At 42.7% G+C, this 18135-nt stretch overlaps 1 protein-coding gene across 1 annotated transcript in view; it reads right to left on the bottom strand.

The window, feature by feature from the left end:
- The window catches only part of LOC134504543 (vascular endothelial growth factor receptor kdr-like), a 160318-nt gene that overhangs the window by 82570 nt on the left and 59613 nt on the right, over positions 1-18135 (bottom strand). Inside the window, exons 4-9 of the mRNA XM_063313806.1 lie at positions 13498-13625; positions 8033-8195; positions 7612-7748; positions 6816-6981; positions 5532-5652; positions 3327-3499 (exon numbers count right to left, since the gene is read on the bottom strand). Of these exons, the coding sequence (XP_063169876.1) occupies positions 3327-3499; positions 5532-5652; positions 6816-6981; positions 7612-7748; positions 8033-8195; positions 13498-13625 (888 nt within the window). The remainder of the gene's footprint in view (positions 1-3326; positions 3500-5531; positions 5653-6815; positions 6982-7611; positions 7749-8032; positions 8196-13497; positions 13626-18135) is intronic.

Raw genomic sequence — 18135 nt, 5'->3', positions numbered from 1 at the left:
TTTCAGAAGTGGTTGGCCATTGCCTCCTTCCCAGGGCTGAGAGAGAGGGACTAGCCCAAGGTCACCCAGCTGGCTTTGTGCCTAAGGCAGGACTAGAAGTCACAGTCTCCCAGTTTCTAGCCTGATGCTGTCACCACTGCACCAAAGTGGCTCACTCATATTATTCTTTCTTGCCCCTGTTGGCAACTTTTCCTGGACACCCTGATGAGTTCTTGCTCATCTTGTTATGTGGGAACCGGTAGCCTGCTGCAATTTTTAAGTCAGCAAGTTTTTGCATAACCACCTGTCGGGTGCAGGAACAGATAAGAAGGATTCACCCGCAAAACCGGTAGCTGATAGTCTCGTGCTGCTTCTCTGTTATCCATTTCATCGAGCATTGTTTATTGTCTGGACATTTCAACACTTGCATGGTATTTCAAGCTGATCGCCTCTGGCCACGATCAAGTAGGAACGAAACTGTTCCTGACAGCTAGCATAAAGAGCCAATTAGTATCCAGTTTACTGATCTGCAACAGCAATCAGTATATGTCAGTCTGTACTACGGAAGATCATGACGAGGCTTTAGATAGTGATCAGACTGTCATTATGGTGATAAGGGGTCACCTAACGAAGCTGGCTGGGAGGAGATTTAGAACAGAAGCTCTTCCCAAAGCACATAATTGGCCGGTGGAGTTCATTGCCACTAGATGCTGTGTTGGCTTCTGACTTTTGATGGCTTTAAAGAGGATTGGATAATGCTGGCCGGGGAATTCTGGGAGTTGAAGTCCACATGTCCTGACTCCCAGGAAACACTCTGAGACAGGGAACTGTTCTCTAATGTTTTATTGCTAATACGTAACAGTAATCCTAACAAACTGAACAAGCGTGGGAAAAACCCAGCCATATAAACCCCGCAGGTTAAGGCGGTCCCAATCTGTGCCTCTTGGAATGGCTCACCAATTCCTCAGTGCTACGCATGCGCTTAACAGTCTGGAAAGGAGCCCCCTGCTCGCCATCCTTACTCATGACACCACACATCTCAAAGCTGCTGAGGTTGAGAAACACTGGGTTAAGGCACCAGGCTAGAAACTGGGAGACCGGGAGTTCTAGTCCCGCCTTAGGCACAAAGCCAGCTGGGGGACCTTGGGCCAGTCCCTCTCTCTCAGCCCTAGGAAGGAGGCAAGGGCAATAACTAGGTGGCATATACATTTTAATAATAGTGCAGAGCTCGCTTTCATCTTTTTTGATGAATGCCTCCAATCCTACAGATGCCTCTGTATGGGGATGGTGGCAAGGGGGTGGGGGTGGGGGTGGGGGTGGGGTGAGGGTCCAAAAAGTCAAGATGGTTTCTAGCCTGATGCCTTAACCCAGCCTTTCTCAACCTCAGCAGCTTTGAGATGTGTGGACTTCAACTCCCAGAATTTGATTACGTAGCTGTGGCATCCATCTTGACTTTTGTGGCCCCCAGATGCCCCCAATTATCATAGATTTGTATCAGTGCATTAATGAATTGGCAGTTTGGTTTTTAGTCCCTTCCTAATTATTCCTAACACAGAATTCACTTTTGTTTTACAGGAGGGAAAGCTAAACGTATGGCAGTTGTTGAAATACAGCCATGTACTGACCATTAATAATAATAATCCTGATAAATAATCAGTGAATGAAACTGATTTTCTATCACTCCAGCGCAGAACTAGTTATCTCCGTATTCATTTATATTAAAGCCAGTCCAATCTTTGGCAGAAAAACAAGTGATTTCTGGCCATCTCCTTTTTTTTTGCCAGCAGGAAGGGGGGTCGGAATAATCTGCTACCAAAAATGAAACATCTGCTCTTTATTATCTCTCATGTACCCTCTTTGCAGAGCAACTTTTCTCCACAGCGCACATTATCAGCATTCCTTGAGCTGGTCATGTTTTCGATAAGTGACATCTTTACAATAATTGCAATAATGGTCCCCAATTAATTCACCCTGCCAGGCTGAGGCATGACAGAAGAACAATGGGGAGTACTTGTGTGTGAAATTGCACACAAATTTGGAAATGGCAAGCTGACAAAATCATTAAGGCCACTGGGCTGGCAGGACTTGAGGCAACACACAACCATTGCTTGCATTAGCAGCTGCAGTTTCTGGCCAGCCCTGTTTTGTTGGTCCTGTTATTTAGGAACAGTCTTTTCTCATGCTAAAACAAACAAACAATGGTTCTGACACACACACAAGGGCACCTGTTTGCATAAGAGGGGATCCATTGGCCATACTTCATATGCCACTGATCCAAGCAACTGTTATGTTGCATAAAAATGTCCATGCAGCCAAATCAAATGGGTTTCCTTGTCTACCAGCTGGTCACATTTAATGATTAAATCACAAACACACGCATGTATGCATAGACATAAGAACATTGTAGAAAAAGCTGCTGGTGTTGGGCACAGAATTTTACATTTATCAATTGATGAATTGCCTCCCTCCCTCTCTCTTTCCTCACAAGCATGTGAAGGCACACCCAAAGACTTTTTTTAATGATTATTATTTCTTCAATTCTTTGTTAATGGTCAATTGCTTTGTGTCTTTGCTTGATTAATTTGCATCTGGGGCATCTGCAAAAAAGCCAAGATGTCCGCTATGCCCTTGTGATCGAAACCTAGCCCCCTTTTTAATTGCATTTGCAGGGCTTCAATCCCAAGGGTGTGGGTGCCATCTTAACTTTCTTGTTAAGATGGCACCCATTTGCCCTAGGCAGATGCTCCTGGTTCCACCTGCACATTCTGGTGGGAAATTGAAACAGAACCGAAACAGAATTGGACTGATTTATCATCTCTTCCCTGGCTAACCAAACTGATAAAATCAGGGTGAAGGGACAACACTCCACAAGACCAAAGAGAGTTCTTCTAAAAGGCAGAAATTATTAGCCTCTCTGTTGCTACCATGGAAAGGCTGCTAATATTAGTTGGGCTCTTGGCTTTTCAAACCAAAGAGAAGAAAGTCCAAGTGTACTGCAACTACCAGCAGTCAACAATGGCCTAGAATAGTGTTTCTCAGCCTTGGCCACCTGAAGATCTGTGGACTTCAACTCCCAGAATTTCCCAGCTATCAACTGGCTGCCATTTTTGCAGTGACTTGTCCATTCTGAATTTTTGTTGATGATCCAACATGGCACTGGAATAGTGACAGTAGGAGTAGCAATCGTGGTAGAAATAGTGATAGTAGTCATATCATGATAGTACTAACCATAATAGTATCATCCTATTTGCTCTACGTCCATAGGCCAACTGAATGTGTGTTCCTTCTGCTTCATACTTTTGTCTGGCCTTGCACACTGGAAGAAAAGGAATAAGCTAGAGACTTACCAAGGACAACAAGTTGGATGGTGAGATTTTTATAGAGACCATGCTTCGGGTTGCTCAAATACAGGGTAAAGTTCCCAGCATGCTTTGGTCTCACATCCCTGATGATTATCCTGTACCTCACAGGGTCTAATTCACAATAGTCACTGGCTTTGATCAGACTGCCATCTTTGTACCTATTTGGACCAGAAAGGATGGGAATGAAGAACAGCTTAGACAAAGGAACAGAGGACATCACATTTCAGAGCAAATTTAATTTTTTAATTTTAATTTAGCCCTAGATGTTCTGGATATTCAGGCCAGTTCTCTCTCCTCCCTGCACAAGTGGGATGCTCACCACTCTGCCATGAATCAGACCAATCACCCACTAATTCCCAGTTATCAGTGACCGATTTCTCTTTGCACTGGAGATCAAACTAGCTTTTCTCAACCTGGTGAACTTCAGAGGTTCGGGAACCACCCTCTGGTGGTGATAGTGGAGAATTCTGGCAGTTTTGCCCCAGCCAATCCAGAGGGAGTCACACTGAAGAGAGCTAATTCAGATATGGCAATAGAGTTTGGTTAGATGATTAAATGGGTTGTGAGCTTTCAAAGTCATTCATTTCACAGAGTTGGATTCTTATCTCCCTGGTCAGGTTTCATTGTAGGGGCACAGGGAACAAAACTTTAAAGCTCTGTTGTTTGAATGCTCTGTTTCAGTATAATATTATAGTAAAAGGCCTGGGAAGCTGTGGTCCCAAAAATCAAGATGGTGACTATGATGGTGCCATTGAAGCTGTTTCTTACGTATGATGCAGCTGCCATCTTGACTTTTTCGACTATACACTATGGACACACCTGAAGACTATCCACCCAAGAATCAGGCCATAGGCCACAAGAACTGAGACTGGAAGAAATCTATGAAGCATTAAACTGCCATGTTATTTGCAGCAGGGGAAGGACAGGGAAGAGAAACACACCAGTGTTTACAGCATCATCCATTTTTCTCTCTGCTCCTATTGGCAAGGAACTGAAAACTGTGCTGGCAAATTTAGGAGAAAAGAGGCTTTTAAAAACTGTTTTTCCACCCTTTTGAGTTAGAGAGTTGGGGAGTGGGAGGCAATGATTGGTGTCAGCTGCAGGGCTGGAGAGGCGTTGCCATTTTGTGGGTGTGCTGGGGCCGTGGAAGAGCTGTGGCCCAACAGCTGTTCCTGCAAAACCTAAATCCTGGTTTCTCAGCCACCTTCCTTGTTGGTTCAATCAAAGCCAGAACTCTATTCTTAGGGAGATAAGGTCTGGATTTGGTATGTTGTTGTTGTTAATTTCTTTTCTTTCTTTCTCTGAAGTACATAAACTGGGTAACTGATTGAATTAAAAACTCCAGCCATTAAAGTGACTGCTGATCATACTCAATCTGGCTTTGTTAGTTCCTGAAAATTGCTTTCTAAGCAGTGAAGAGTTTTCATGCAGAGTAGCCCAGTCTGCCAAAAAATTTCTTCCATGCTGTGGCCCTGCACATTTCATGTGATGTAAGAGAAACTGCTTTTAAAATGTTTTGCAAAGGAGAAGAACATTTTGTGAAATGGCTGTGATGAGTCATTGGGTACCTGCGCTGCATAGTTCTAAGCAATCCAAGACAAAGGAGGTTACATGAATATCCTGTCTTCTGCTGATCCATGATCTGCAAGTTCCCCATTCAATTCCAAGGGAAGATGTCAGGAGGCAAGTCCTCCAGAAGAACCATCTCAGCCAGGGAGAAAGGGTTGCAAGGGAATCGGATGAAAAGAGGTGGAAAGAGATGTAAGGCAACAAACAAAACCCATAAGCCTAGCCTCATGAAACAATAAACTAAACTCAAGGACAATTTACAGGAATCCTGTAGCACCCTAAATGTGAGAAGAGAAAGAGTCTTCTAGTCTTGCAAGGCTAGAAAAATCTTGGTAGATAGATTTTGGTAAGAATGCACACAAGGGGAGGCCTCATCGAACAGCACAGTGTATCGGCTAAGGGTTGGGCTTGAACCAAGGACGTCCAGGTTGAAACCTTCATTTAATTATCAAACTCTCTCAGTGCAAACTTCCTCATAGATAAAATTAGAGGAAAGTATTGGGTACAGTGTCTTGATAGGGAAGAGGAGGAGGAGGAGGAGGAGATGTAAACAATTGCAATTATACTGTTGCCCCAAATATGAATTTTGCTGCAATTTAGGAGCCCTGTCTTAGTCCTTACCAAGTCACATCAGGAGGAGGGAAAGCATCAGCTTTCCAAACCAGCTTCAGTACTTTTTGCCCTTCATTGGCCTCATAATATAGTTGTTGTTTCCTTTTGACAAAGTTCATGAAAGGTTGTTCTTTGAGAAACAAGAAAGAGAGTAAGAGTTAATTCCAAGTTTGCCTTGCAAAACTGTCAGATATTTTTTGCTGGGCATCAAAATACAATTGTGCAAAAGATAGCAGGTGAGAAGAAGGGACCACTGGGCAGGTGTGATATAAGAAAAAGCAAGAAATGGGGTGGCCATTGTTACCCCTTTTAAAGCATGTTGTATTTATTTTTCATGTGGTTAGTGACATGTTATTAATTTAACTTCAAGGGATAGTTTGATCTGTAAGTAATTGTGAAGAACATTCAATGTATGAAACCAACAGGGACATTTTAAAAACACCCATTCTAAGTGAAGGCTGGCGAAGGAAACAACATACAGACACTATCTTTTGTGGACAGTATTTCTTTTAACGCTTGAATTTATGGTTTTCTCGTAGCATACATTTTCCTGACCCACAATTGGGGAATTATTAAAATATATCAACAGCACACAGCAGCAGATGGTCCATGCCACCGAAGGGTGATTTTGTTTGGTTTCAGCTGTGAACATGATATTTTTCAAAGTGACAATACATTATGAAATATTTCTGGAATTTCTTGGAGGTAGCTACAAAAATGAAATGATATATCATTCCCTGGGATACGCCTTCAAGATATACAGAGTTGCAAATTTAGAATATCGTGTGAGATTTTGCCTGGATGGACCCTTTGACCAGCTTGGAGTCTAAAAATGATGGTGGCATGATGGATGCTTAGGATAGATGCTGGATCCAAACCACAGAGAATGTGATCTAAGCAACTGGGAAGTTGATGGAGCAGAGGAAATTACTTATTTTTAACTGCCAATGTTGACAAGAGTTAAAAAAAAATGACACAGGCCCCCTGAAGCAAGGCAACTTTGGGGTAAATTAACTCAGCTGGGGGAAGTTGGAAATGCTGAGACTGCTGGCTTGGGTGATGAATGAGGCTATTTTAAGTCAACATAGAGGTTGGGAGGTATTAAGCTTTCTCAAAAGATGGTGGAAGGAGCTGTGTTGGTCCTGGAGGGGCCTTATCAGCAAGGGAGGGAATCATATAATGTTGGTACTGGCAGCCTGTAACATATCAGCTGGCACAAAAGTGTCATTTCCTGACCACACCTCTTTTGACGCCCGTTTCTATTTGGTCATCCCATTTTGAGGTCATTCTTACTGAATACTGTGACTGTAGTGTTGACTTCCACAGCTCCTTCAGATGTACTGGCTGCTTGGCATATATAAAGCCCTTTATCCTCCATTGTAACATTCCTGATAGTCACATTACTAGAGACTTTGAACACATCGTTGTCCCTGAAAAAATTCTTTATCGGCTTCGGTTCCTAGAAGGGAACAAGAGAGAGGCACAGAAAAGCTTGCACAGAGCTCAGTTCAAAACCCCCAAAATAAAAAGCCGTAAAAGGGTAATATCATTATATCCTTTGCCAGATGTGTGCATGGTAGGATGGATGGGAGGAAATGAGACCAAGAAGATGACCAAGAGGTCCCTTCTTCCTTTAAAAGGCTATGCTACCAGGCACTTCAAGGAACGATTTTCTTTTCTGGGGTTTTATGGATCAGACAACACTGAGAAATCCCATGGACAGTCCAGGAAGTGCTTAAAAAAGAGGTCCCTGTCCTTTAAAGAGTCTTGCACCACCACAAACATTCTGATTTGTTTTTCTAACTTTAAGAGGTAGGGTTTATGCTCCATGCTTGTTTAGTGGTGCAGACATGATTAATCATTCTTTCCATGCTTATTTGTATGGACCCAAGGATTTCCAGTGGTCCTCCACTGATACAGTTTAAGCCCCTTGGTCAAGAATGGGCAACTGAATGTTTATTTAGGAAAGCTAACAAACATGCAGCAGATCCATTTCTGAAGAACCAGGGCCACCGATCTCCAGAAAAGAGACACACTTTAAGGAGGTGAAGGACGTCCCCCAGCTAAGGGACAGATTGGAATGACTCACTCTCTTTCCTGGAAGTTTCCATATAAATGTTATCCGTCCATTCCAGGATGTCTCTGCTTTGCATAGCAAGTTAAGGGTTTCTCCAACCAGGAGTTTTTTGGGACTTGATCTCACAGTCAGGTTCCAAATCCTCTTCTCTAGAAGAAATAAGAAAGTCAATGATCAAACATCTACTCCAACAACATTGAGTGCCACATGCAGAATCTGTGTATTTGATGACCCTTTAGCTATATCCATTCCATTGAGAACATCTGATGCGAGCATTGGTAGACTGTGAAGGGTGTTTATGGAGGCAAATCCATTTGATTTCCATAATTGAAATCAGGTCTAGTGCAGATTATAGTCCAGCAATGGAAAATCATGTCCAAAAAGGAAGTTGGGATATTTTTATCATATAGAGCAAAGGCAGTAAGCCACTCACCCACTTTCACTGGAATGTAGTAAGTTACATATTGCTCCCTGTTGATTGTAGCCACACACTTGAGCATGCCACTAAAGAACTCAGAGGAGGGTGAAATGAGAAGGAATCCTTTCTTTGGGTCCCATTCCTTCTTCTCATAGGTGAAAGAGCTGGAGGAAGGATGCTAAAGAAGAAAAGCAGGCATAAAGATGCTGTTCTTTTTGTCTGAGATAAAGCTACAGTAGATGTATTTAAGAAGCAATGAACCTGTTTTGAACTTGAAAGGTCCCAAACTTGAGATGTCCTGCTCTGATCTTGAGACAGGTATTCTAAGACCCATTCCAAATTTACTGGAAGTGTTCTGACATCAGACGTGCCTCTCACAGACTTACTAGAAGCGGCCCACTCTCAAAATGGGCAATTTCAAACTCCATTCAGCAGTTGGAATGGGATGTTCTGAGGGTGGACCTCTTCTGGCAAGGTCAGAACATCACCTTTCCAAAGATGGAATATTAAAAAACATTTTGTACATCTCCAGTTCAGTTCTGCCCAGACTCATCTCTCGTCTCCCTTTCTTCCCTTGAGGAGCATAGATCATTCATTGTACTTCCCCAGTTCAGTCACTGAAATCTCCGAATACGACTACAGAAATTCTGCCTGAGACTCTGGATTGCTGCCAGACAGGGTCAAGAATACGGAGTTAGGCCGATCAATGGATCAAATCAGTGGCTGTTTGCCCAGTACACCCTAACCGTAAACTAACTGATCCCATTTTAGTTCAACGTTGCACAAATCCAACCATGTGGCTAGTTTGTGGATCAATGTCTCACAACCCCCAGAAATTGGGGATAATTAAGTGAGTCATGATTCTGTTAATGTTAAGTGTGGTGCGCAATACAGTTATTATAAGTTAGCTTTCTATGATCTGAACTTGTATTACTTATTTTTGTACATCATGCCATATTTCAGGAGAGGGTTTTAAAGGAGTAGGCAGAATAGTTAAGTAAAAAGATAACTGTCAGCAGGCAAGCTGTACTGTAAATGTGATAGGTTTTTGTTAACACCAAAAAAGGAGGAGAGAGGGAACTTCTTGGTGAGCCGGTACAGTAGATTTGTGACCCACTGTCATCATCCCCATTGATTTTGGTTGGTGGCATGGTGAACAGACACTAGTTAGTCTCCACATTAATCATTAGACCCCAGCCACTATGGTTTGTAAACCATGATTTTTAGCTTAGTGTAATGATTGTTATTTCCTTTTCCAGGATGACAGTCCACCATGAAATACTGGTACCTTGGGTTGGGTGTGTATCTGGTTCTTGTGCAGAGCCTCTCAACTGCATCTCACAAGATTTTGCCTAGATAGCTAAGCATCCTATGTTCCTGGAACAAAAAGTAGGTCATCAGCTCCTCCTCAACAGGAAGAGCTATCAGTTTCCTGTCCCAGCTGATTTATGGTAGAACAACAAGGACATCTGGAATCCCGCCATGTCCCTCTATAGTTTGGTGTCCTTCAGTTCTCACTTCCAGGGTCCTCCTCAGTCCTGACTTTGTCCTTCATGCCCTACTATGAACTTTATCTCCCATGCCTACAAGTTCCAATCATGCTGAAATGCTGCCCAAAGCCTATGGATGTCACCATCACTGGCCACTGAGACTTGTTCATCCAACTTGTCTCCTATATAATCCCCTGCTCTCACCCTGGAAAACAGAACATGGGACAGTGCTTCATGCTAAGTCAGGCCATTCGTCCTCCTATGTCAGCTGCGGCTTGAAGAGGACCTTGGATTAGAAATCAGGGCCTTGAGGCTGCAGAGGAACAAGCGTCTAACCAGAATGAGCCAGAATGAGATATCAAGAAGCACTACCCACGAAGCACGTATTTTAAAAGCATTGCATAGCAACAAAAATTTAATTTGTAGCTTTACAAATGTTTTCTTTTCCATGCCAAACAATAGTGCTTATTGTTCACTATAGTTCATTATTCTCAAGTGAATGTGCTTTATAATAAGGGCAGAACTCCTTTTTCATTCCTTTTGTGGGGGGCAGGGGTGGTGGGGGCGGTGGGGGTGCATGCTACACTTTATCCAAGTTTGAAATGGAAACCCATCGGCCTTTCTGGTCTCCCTCCCTTCATATTCTTCTTTTGTCATAAAAAAATTATAGTCTGGAAACATTTTTCCTTTCAGATGTTAATTTCATTTATTTACTGAATAATGGACTTGCCACTTCATGAGGCTACAATTGTAAAATGCAAAGGGAAAGTTTAATTGGCTGCATCTCCATTCTAGGTTGAAGGTTATCCCTGGTTTTCAGTCAGAAGGAACATCCAGGGGATGATGTTAAAAAGGGTCAGTAAGGCAAACCAGAGGTTGAAGTTTGGCAGCATTAAAATGGAAGAAAATGAAAAAATCCATGATCATGTGATGGAAGCTCCACCCTTTCTATATGCCACCCATGTAAAAAAGGGGGTGTGGCTTTGATCTTGTGATCCTTCTTGATTTTTTTGACTCTTCCCCCACAGATAACCCTGCACCAATGGACCCTTTTTCTGCATTAATAGCATTTCTGGGCAAAATGTCCTGGCAGATTAGAGCAAAGTTAGGTGATTCTGAGGAATCATCATTTCCTTTCTGAGGTTTTCTCAGGCAATAAATCAGGCCCTACGGGAGGAGTGGCCCACATGACTTTGTCCTGCATTCATTTTATATTTTGTGTGTGTGTGTGTGTGTATCAAAAAGCTTGAATTTCAAGTCCCCCTCTAGAACTAAACAATCAGCTAACACAACGAACGAGCTTCTTTCTAGCATCAGCAACCCGTCGAATTTCCCATAAATATTTAAGGAGGATAGAGTGCAGTCATTTTAAAATATAATGGAGACATCAGAAATGTAATTTAGTAGGGGGAAAGTGTATTGTTTCAGGAATCATGAAAGAGAATGGTGTTGAATATTACAACTCTGCATTGGAGGATCCCCTGATGGTCGGATTAAAAAATATATATACAGAAATATTGTAGATAGATATGATAGAGATACATACATCCATATTCCACATATTAAATGAAGCCCTTCATGCAATATAAAAAAGTTGTATTGTTATGAACAAAGAAGAAGAACCACAGATGATTTTACCCCAACACTTAAAGGGCCCTAGTGCTATTTTTCTCCCCCTCTTTCCTGCAGCTTTATCACTGAGCAGTTATTAAATTTGGAGGAGGATGTTCTAAATTTGTCAAATCATCCGGCTCCTTCCTTCCCTCCCCCCTCAGCTTCCTGTGAGTAAAGGAAGCCGCCAACACGGCTCCACACATCGTATTTCTAGACAAGGCCAAAATAACAAGCTTTCCATAAATGGGAACAGAAATATGGGTGCCCACGGTAAACACACCTCTACAGAATGGTTTATCCGTTCTTCTGGAGACGTCTTTCAAGCCAGGGGAAGAGACACCTTCCTTTTTGGGTCTGAATGCCAGCCCTCCTCCCCTTCTGTCTCTTTCAAAGGAGGAAGAACAAAGCCTTTGGCCCGAAATGGAAATGTCTGCCCACCCCTCTAAAGGTCTAGGACGAGATCCTCCAGTTCAGGACTGAGAAACAAGTGGAAAAGTTTTGATTCAGCTCCAGAGATGGGAAAGATCAAAAATAAGGCATCTGAACCCTTGCTCTTTCCTCAAGGAGATGTTATCTTCAGGTTTCAGAGCGGCTGCTAGGCTGATATTAATTCTCCATATAGTTCGACAAAAGTCAACAGAGATGTTAAGTCAACATTTACAGAAAGCCAACACTGTTGCTACACCAGCCAAGGAGAGAGAGGGAGAAAAAAAAGCCAAGAATGGGTTTCATTTCAAGATTATGAAAATAAGTGTCTGTGTGTGTGTGTGTGTGTGTGTGCTGGACAGAGTATTTTATGAAGGGAAATTGCTCTCTCCTGAAGAAAGTACTGTTTCACCTCAACATTGAAATGGGAGCACTTTCATTCTTGATATTTTTTAATTGCTTTGGCAGGCATCAAACATTATCAGTAAGATGCCACCACTGTTACCCATCCAATACTTTCCCCACTACCAAAGCCCATTGCCTGTCTAGCCTCAGTTCTACTATAGCATCAAATATCTTTCCATAGCAGCTCTGAAACTCATGCTGAATACCGACAACCAAACACTGAGATAAAATGCACATTATTTGTCTGTATTCAAGACTTTGAGATGGTCTGAAGAGCATTCAACATCAAAAACAGCTTCTAAGAAACCAGAGGTGAATTCTGGAAAAATGTTTGCCCCACCAGAAGACTAAGAGGCAACTTAATACACATAACTGTGCTCTTTGAAGTAAAGTGGTATTCCACTTATGTATCAGTTACTTTTCTTCAGAGGAAGAGTAGCCTTTGAGTTAAAACTACATGAGAGCAAACTCAGCTACTGTAGGACAAGTTTTATTGGTGGTATTCTTGAGCCTGCTTCATTGCTGGAGGTAGAGAAGGTGCCAGTCTGTAGCAACTTCACTTTGAAACTTCCCAGGCTGCCCACAAGCTCAATCTGAGAAAGTCTCATGAGGTCTTCTCTTGAGACTGGAGAAAAGATGGGAAGCCAGGGAGGCTGCAGGCCACTGAGATGAGGACAGTACAACAAAAGGCAGGACAGTCACACACAACCCTTAGTTGGCTTATAACAAAGAAATGGAACAATATTATTCTCCACCTATGACAATGTCACCCAAATCCTCTCCTTCTTTAAAAGAAACTTTGAAAGCAAGTTCTACTGAATGATAACCGATAGGGAAAAAAGCAGAAGAGTTTTCCCCCATGGCATAAATATAAGGCTCTCTCTTCCCAGGGGTGGTGCCCTATATTATCTTGAAATAAAATAATTCTCCTTCTCCTTCTGTCCTCCAGCAGGCCCAGCTCAGGAAACAAGAACCATACTTCCTCTGCTGATTTTCAAGGGCACCCAGAAAATTAATTAATTATTCAAAATTCTATCACCACCCATCTCCCCCCGAACAGGGGGACTCTGTTAACCAAAGCCACCTCAAAATTCTGATGGGAGCAAAATTAGGATTTCACTTCTACCAGGATTCTGGGTAGGAGGATCCTATCTGGAACGAATTCCAGCAAGTATTCTTCCACATGGCAAAAAAATCCACTGTGGGGAACAAATAGGAATTGCACTTATGTTAGAAACTCTTTTTAAGAGATGCCCCAAATATACAAATCTTCCTTTTTCTATCATGCTTAAAAAGCCTGGTTCTCATATAGCAGATGTGGGTTCCTTAAAGAGTATAGATTTCTTTTCCCGTGCTTCCCGAAATTTTCTGGACCAGAATGGAAACTTGCCAGAGTGGAAATCTATCACTAAAAGTGGCCCATCAAACTGAGCAAATTAATCCTCATTTACCTATTTATCAATCATCACCCTTGAAAGCTAACATATTTGTTGAGGGTTGCAAGAAGACTCAGAAATGGCAAAGCTAACACCAGGTGATGCTCACCACCAGCAGCTGCGGCTTGATCTCTGGCGAGGTGACACGGCATGGCACAATGATCACATCTGTACTATTGTGCACATAGATGACATCTGGATGTGTTGGGTGGGGCTGCACAAAAGGCTGGGACTGATCTGCAGGACACAAAAATGAAACATCACAACTGTGCAGAGAAGCAAGCCTGTTTGGCTGCTTGATAGAAATGACCTGCCATTCATCCTTAATTTTTAGACCAACGATGCTGCAAAGTAGCCTAGACTAACAGACTGTGATTCTGACTTACAGCAGCTGATGAAGCTGGGTTAATCCTTGCATTTGAATCTTGCTGCTTATCCAACCCCTTGGCAGTGGCAACCTGAATCTAGACCTCACCAGCCAGAGTCTTCCTTAGAAGAAGCCCCACCACCCCAGATTTTTTTTTCTTTTATTAGAATGAGTCTATGAAGCAAGAGACATGGCATGCAGGTTGATCATTTTAGATTCAGACACCCTAGGTGTTGAATTCGTAGGTATCTTTCTCCCCCCCACCATGCAATTTAAATAACAGCAGGTTGGCCCAGATGCAGACATACTTAAATCTGTTGCAATCAGTAAGAATTATGTTGCTGAAAAATTCCGCTGCAATTTTCCCCTACCAGTTCTCATTTGGTTTTATGAGAGACAATTTATCTTTCAAGCCTCCAAGAGAATTTTCAAGCACCCAAAGAGTGAGACAGAGAAATAGAAGCTACGGAAGAAAACCTCTGAGAAACTGCAAGACCGAACTCCCACGGATTTTAGTGGCCAAACCCTAAACAGGACAGCACCTGGATCTAACCCACTGGGCACTAATTTACTGACAGGCAGTCCTCAACTTATGACCATTCATTTAATGATGGTCCAAAGTGACGACGGCCTAGGAATGGGTACTTTATGGCCTGTAAAGCACTTATGAGTATTGCAAAATGTTGCAACTCCACCAACTTCGGGTGCTTGGCAGCCAGCCCGCATTCACAATCAGTTGCAGCATCCCACAGTCACAAGTTCACGTTTTGTGAGGGTTTTTTTTTTTTTGCTGTTTTCCATCAAAAAACTCCCACTGGGGAAGCTGAGTTCGATTAACGACCCATGATTTACTTAACAGCTGCTGTAAAAATGGTCATAAAATTGGGTCCAGTCACGTGGTGACTTGACTTACGACTGCAATGACTTAGGATGGAAATTCCAGTCCCAATTGTGGTCGTAAATCGAGGACTACCTGTATTCAACAAGGTCGGAGAAGAACGGCTTCTGGAAATCTCACTAACCTCTTTACTACAAGTGGCTATAGGAGATTCTGCATTTTCTTTAATGTAAAACTGCCCTGTGGAACACTCTTCCTCCTGGGTTCTAGCAGGCCCCCACCCTTTTAGCCTTCTGGAAGGCCATACAGAGCTAGTTCTTCCCCCAAGTGCCAGGACAGGGTCAGATGGGAGCCTGTGGATGGTTCTGTTGGATGCATCTAAGGAGGATGGGATCTGAGGTGCCAAGTTTTTGGTCTTGGTTTTATTGTTTTAATTGTTTTCTGGTTTTTACTGTTGTTGTTTTGAGCTGTCCAGAGTTACAGTCATAAAAGTAAAATAAAATAAAATAAAATAAAATTCCATATTTATTTCTGCTCTCCTATCATGTTGCCTCTCTCTGTGTTTGTGTGCATGCCTACAGTCTGCCCTGAGTCGCATGACCAGGTGGGGATGAATTTAGAATGGAGCAGTCACCAGCATTTTGAGCCACTGCCCAATTGCTTATCCCATAGGAATGATGCACTGGGGATTTTTTCTCGATTATTTTTTCCTCTACAGCCTCTGATATTGTGGAGGAAAGAAGGAATGGCCTTGAAGGACAGGAGGAAGAGCTGCCACCAAGGCAGCAGGGAGATAAGAGGGGCTTGAGCCCGGGTTAAGAAAGTAACTTGGGAACATGTCCCTCCCTAGTTCACATAAAGAAAAAGTGAAGGAGGAGGAAGGAGATTCAGATTTGCAAGATGCTGTTACTATAGCTGTAACTATAAAAGTAAGCTTGACCTTTCTTAGTCTGGTCTATAGTTTTGGGCCAACAGATATGATCTGCCTTTTGGAACTTTAATTTTCTTTTGCTGGCATCCCTCTCTCTCTCTCTCTCTCTCTCTCTCTCTCTCTCTCTCTCTCTCTCTCTCTCAAAGAGTTGTGCTGATAGATGGACAGAGTCCAGACCTGCTTCACAGACCTCCTTTACAAAAATTCTTTCCAGTGTCCTTGAGTTTGGAAAAAATAACAAGGTAGGGAAAAAGTGTGGAAAGAGCTCCTGGATTCTTTCAAACCCCTTAAAAGTAGTTGCCCTCTACCGACCTCTACTGACCAAGAATGGGGATGGAAATGTGCTAAGAATGGAGGGGTCAGCAGCTTTCTGGGCCACTACCCAACCACCTCTCCCACAGAGGGATTTTTTTTCCTGGATTTTTTTTTTTATGCAGACCCTAATCAGAACCAGAGAGCCAGTTTGGTGTAGTGGTTAAGACATCAGGCTAGAAACCGGGAGACAGTGAGTTCTAGTCCTGCCTTAGGCACAAAGCCAGCTGTGTGACCTTGGGCCAGTCACTTTCTCTCAGCCCTAGGAAGGAGGCAATGGCAAACCACTTCTGAAATCTTGCCAAGAAAACTGCAGGGACTTGCCCAGGCAGCCTCCAGGAGTCAAGACTGACTTGAAGGCAACCACCTACCCAGCAAAATCAGAACCGGAGCATTTTTAAAACTCTTTCTGCTGTTGCTTCTCCCCCACACTAAATGTGACCTCATTCTGCCCAGTTTTGAGAGAGTTATCATGCTGGCAGAGTCCTGAGCACTTCACATTATTTCTTTCCAATAGGAGGCAGGAGTATTTGGTATGTTCACCACCTTGAGTTATTTATAAAAATCATAAAGGCAGGATAGTAAGTAAGTAAGTAAGTAAGTAAATAAATAAATAAATAAATAAATAAATTCCATTGGGTGGGAAAGAATAAAAACAGGATAAATGAAATGCTGCTGGATTTGTGAGTTCTCTTGCTCATTCTGCTACACACAAACCTAGACTTCTTCCAGGAAATCCTGCCCTGCAGTGAGACGGTGAAGATAATATTAAGACCAGCCTTAAAGAAAACCCAAAGAAGAAAAAATGGGGCTTCTTAGATTCAGAAATATCTGCCTTTTCAGCCTTTTGAACACTGCCTGACACTTGACCTTTGTATCTAAAGGCAACCATTAATCCAAACAGCATTTCCCTATCTGGTGCTTTCCAGATGTGTTGGACTACAGATACCATTATCCCTAGGCAGTGAGAGTGATTGGAGTTGTGCCTCAATGTATTTGGAGGCCATCTGGTCGGGGAAGGCAGATCCTACCAAGGGGTGGATAAGAAATTTGCTTTTTCTAAACCTGCAGGTATACAAGACGGCAAGTAGCCCCAAAATTCCACATTTCCTAAAGTCTGAGAATCTCATTTGCAACACAAAACCAGACAAAATGCATATTTTAAGAAAACATGGTACTTTCAAGAATACATTAGGATAAAGTTAAGCAAACACAAACTATCACTTTTGGGAAGAAAACGTTTGCAAAGCCAGATTCACTCTTTCCTGACCCAAATATAACATTCTACCCTACCTTTCCCAACTACAAACAGCATCTGACAATGTAGGGTTACATATGCTAGGAGATTTATAAATGCAACCAGTTTACAGCTGAGGTCATTAGTGAATGTTACTTCCCTTGGTTACTTCCAATTTGTCTTGGAGACGAGAATGGCAGAATGGCCCTCTGTTTACAGGCATATGGAGCTTTTCCCCAACTTCCAGGGGGGAAAAAAATGAACAGTGATGGAACCAGCAAATCAGCACAATGGGAAGACTTGTTTTTCACAGAGGTGTGGTTATTGCAATGAAGACCCAACAATGTTTTCAGCATCTACTTTGCTGGACAGTTCCCCAGTGCAACTCTGCAGAAAGCCTTGTCTGTTAGGGCAGAAATTAATTCCATCCCAGCTTCCCTCAACTTGGTGCCTTCCAGATATGTGGGCATCCAACTCCCATCAGCCCCAGCCAGCACAGCCAAGCTGAGAAATACCTGTTTGGTTTGGGGTTTTTTTTTTTGGGGGGGGTGGTGGTTAGCCAGTTTAATGTCTTGCAATTTTTCCCTGTGTTTTCCTCCTTAAACTGGTGAGTGCTAGAGGTCTTTGGCAATCACAGCAGTGAATTCATGGTGCAGTCAAAGGGGCTTGTGGGGCTAAAAAAAAGGTTGTTCGTGCCTTGACTGTACAGTTCTCCAGTCTGGCTTTCTCCCTAGCAAGAAAATCCATCATTATGGGTTGGTAAGACAGGAGCTCCTTCTGCTGAATGTCAGTTACTCTAGGCATTTTGTTTGCCATTCCCATATGAGACTCCTTGGAAGTAGCATGCAGTGATACGGCTTTGCTGAATTTTATACTTTTAAAGCTGCTCCTTGATGGTGGAAGAGAGATAGCAAACAAACAAACAAACAAACGGGGACAAGTCTTTGAGGCTGGTCCAGCATCCTGAAAATTCCAGTTCTCACCACTTGAGGGTGCAGTTAAGGTGACTTTACAACATCCAAGTATTTCCCTTGATAACTTAACTCTACAAATGGTCAGCTT

The sequence above is a fragment of the Candoia aspera genome, chromosome 12 (genome assembly GCF_035149785.1).
Source record: "Candoia aspera isolate rCanAsp1 chromosome 12, rCanAsp1.hap2, whole genome shotgun sequence".
NCBI lineage: Eukaryota > Metazoa > Chordata > Lepidosauria > Squamata > Boidae > Candoia > Candoia aspera.
The sequence above is the reverse complement of the archived record's forward strand: the minus strand, read 5'-3'. Positions and strand labels throughout refer to the sequence as shown.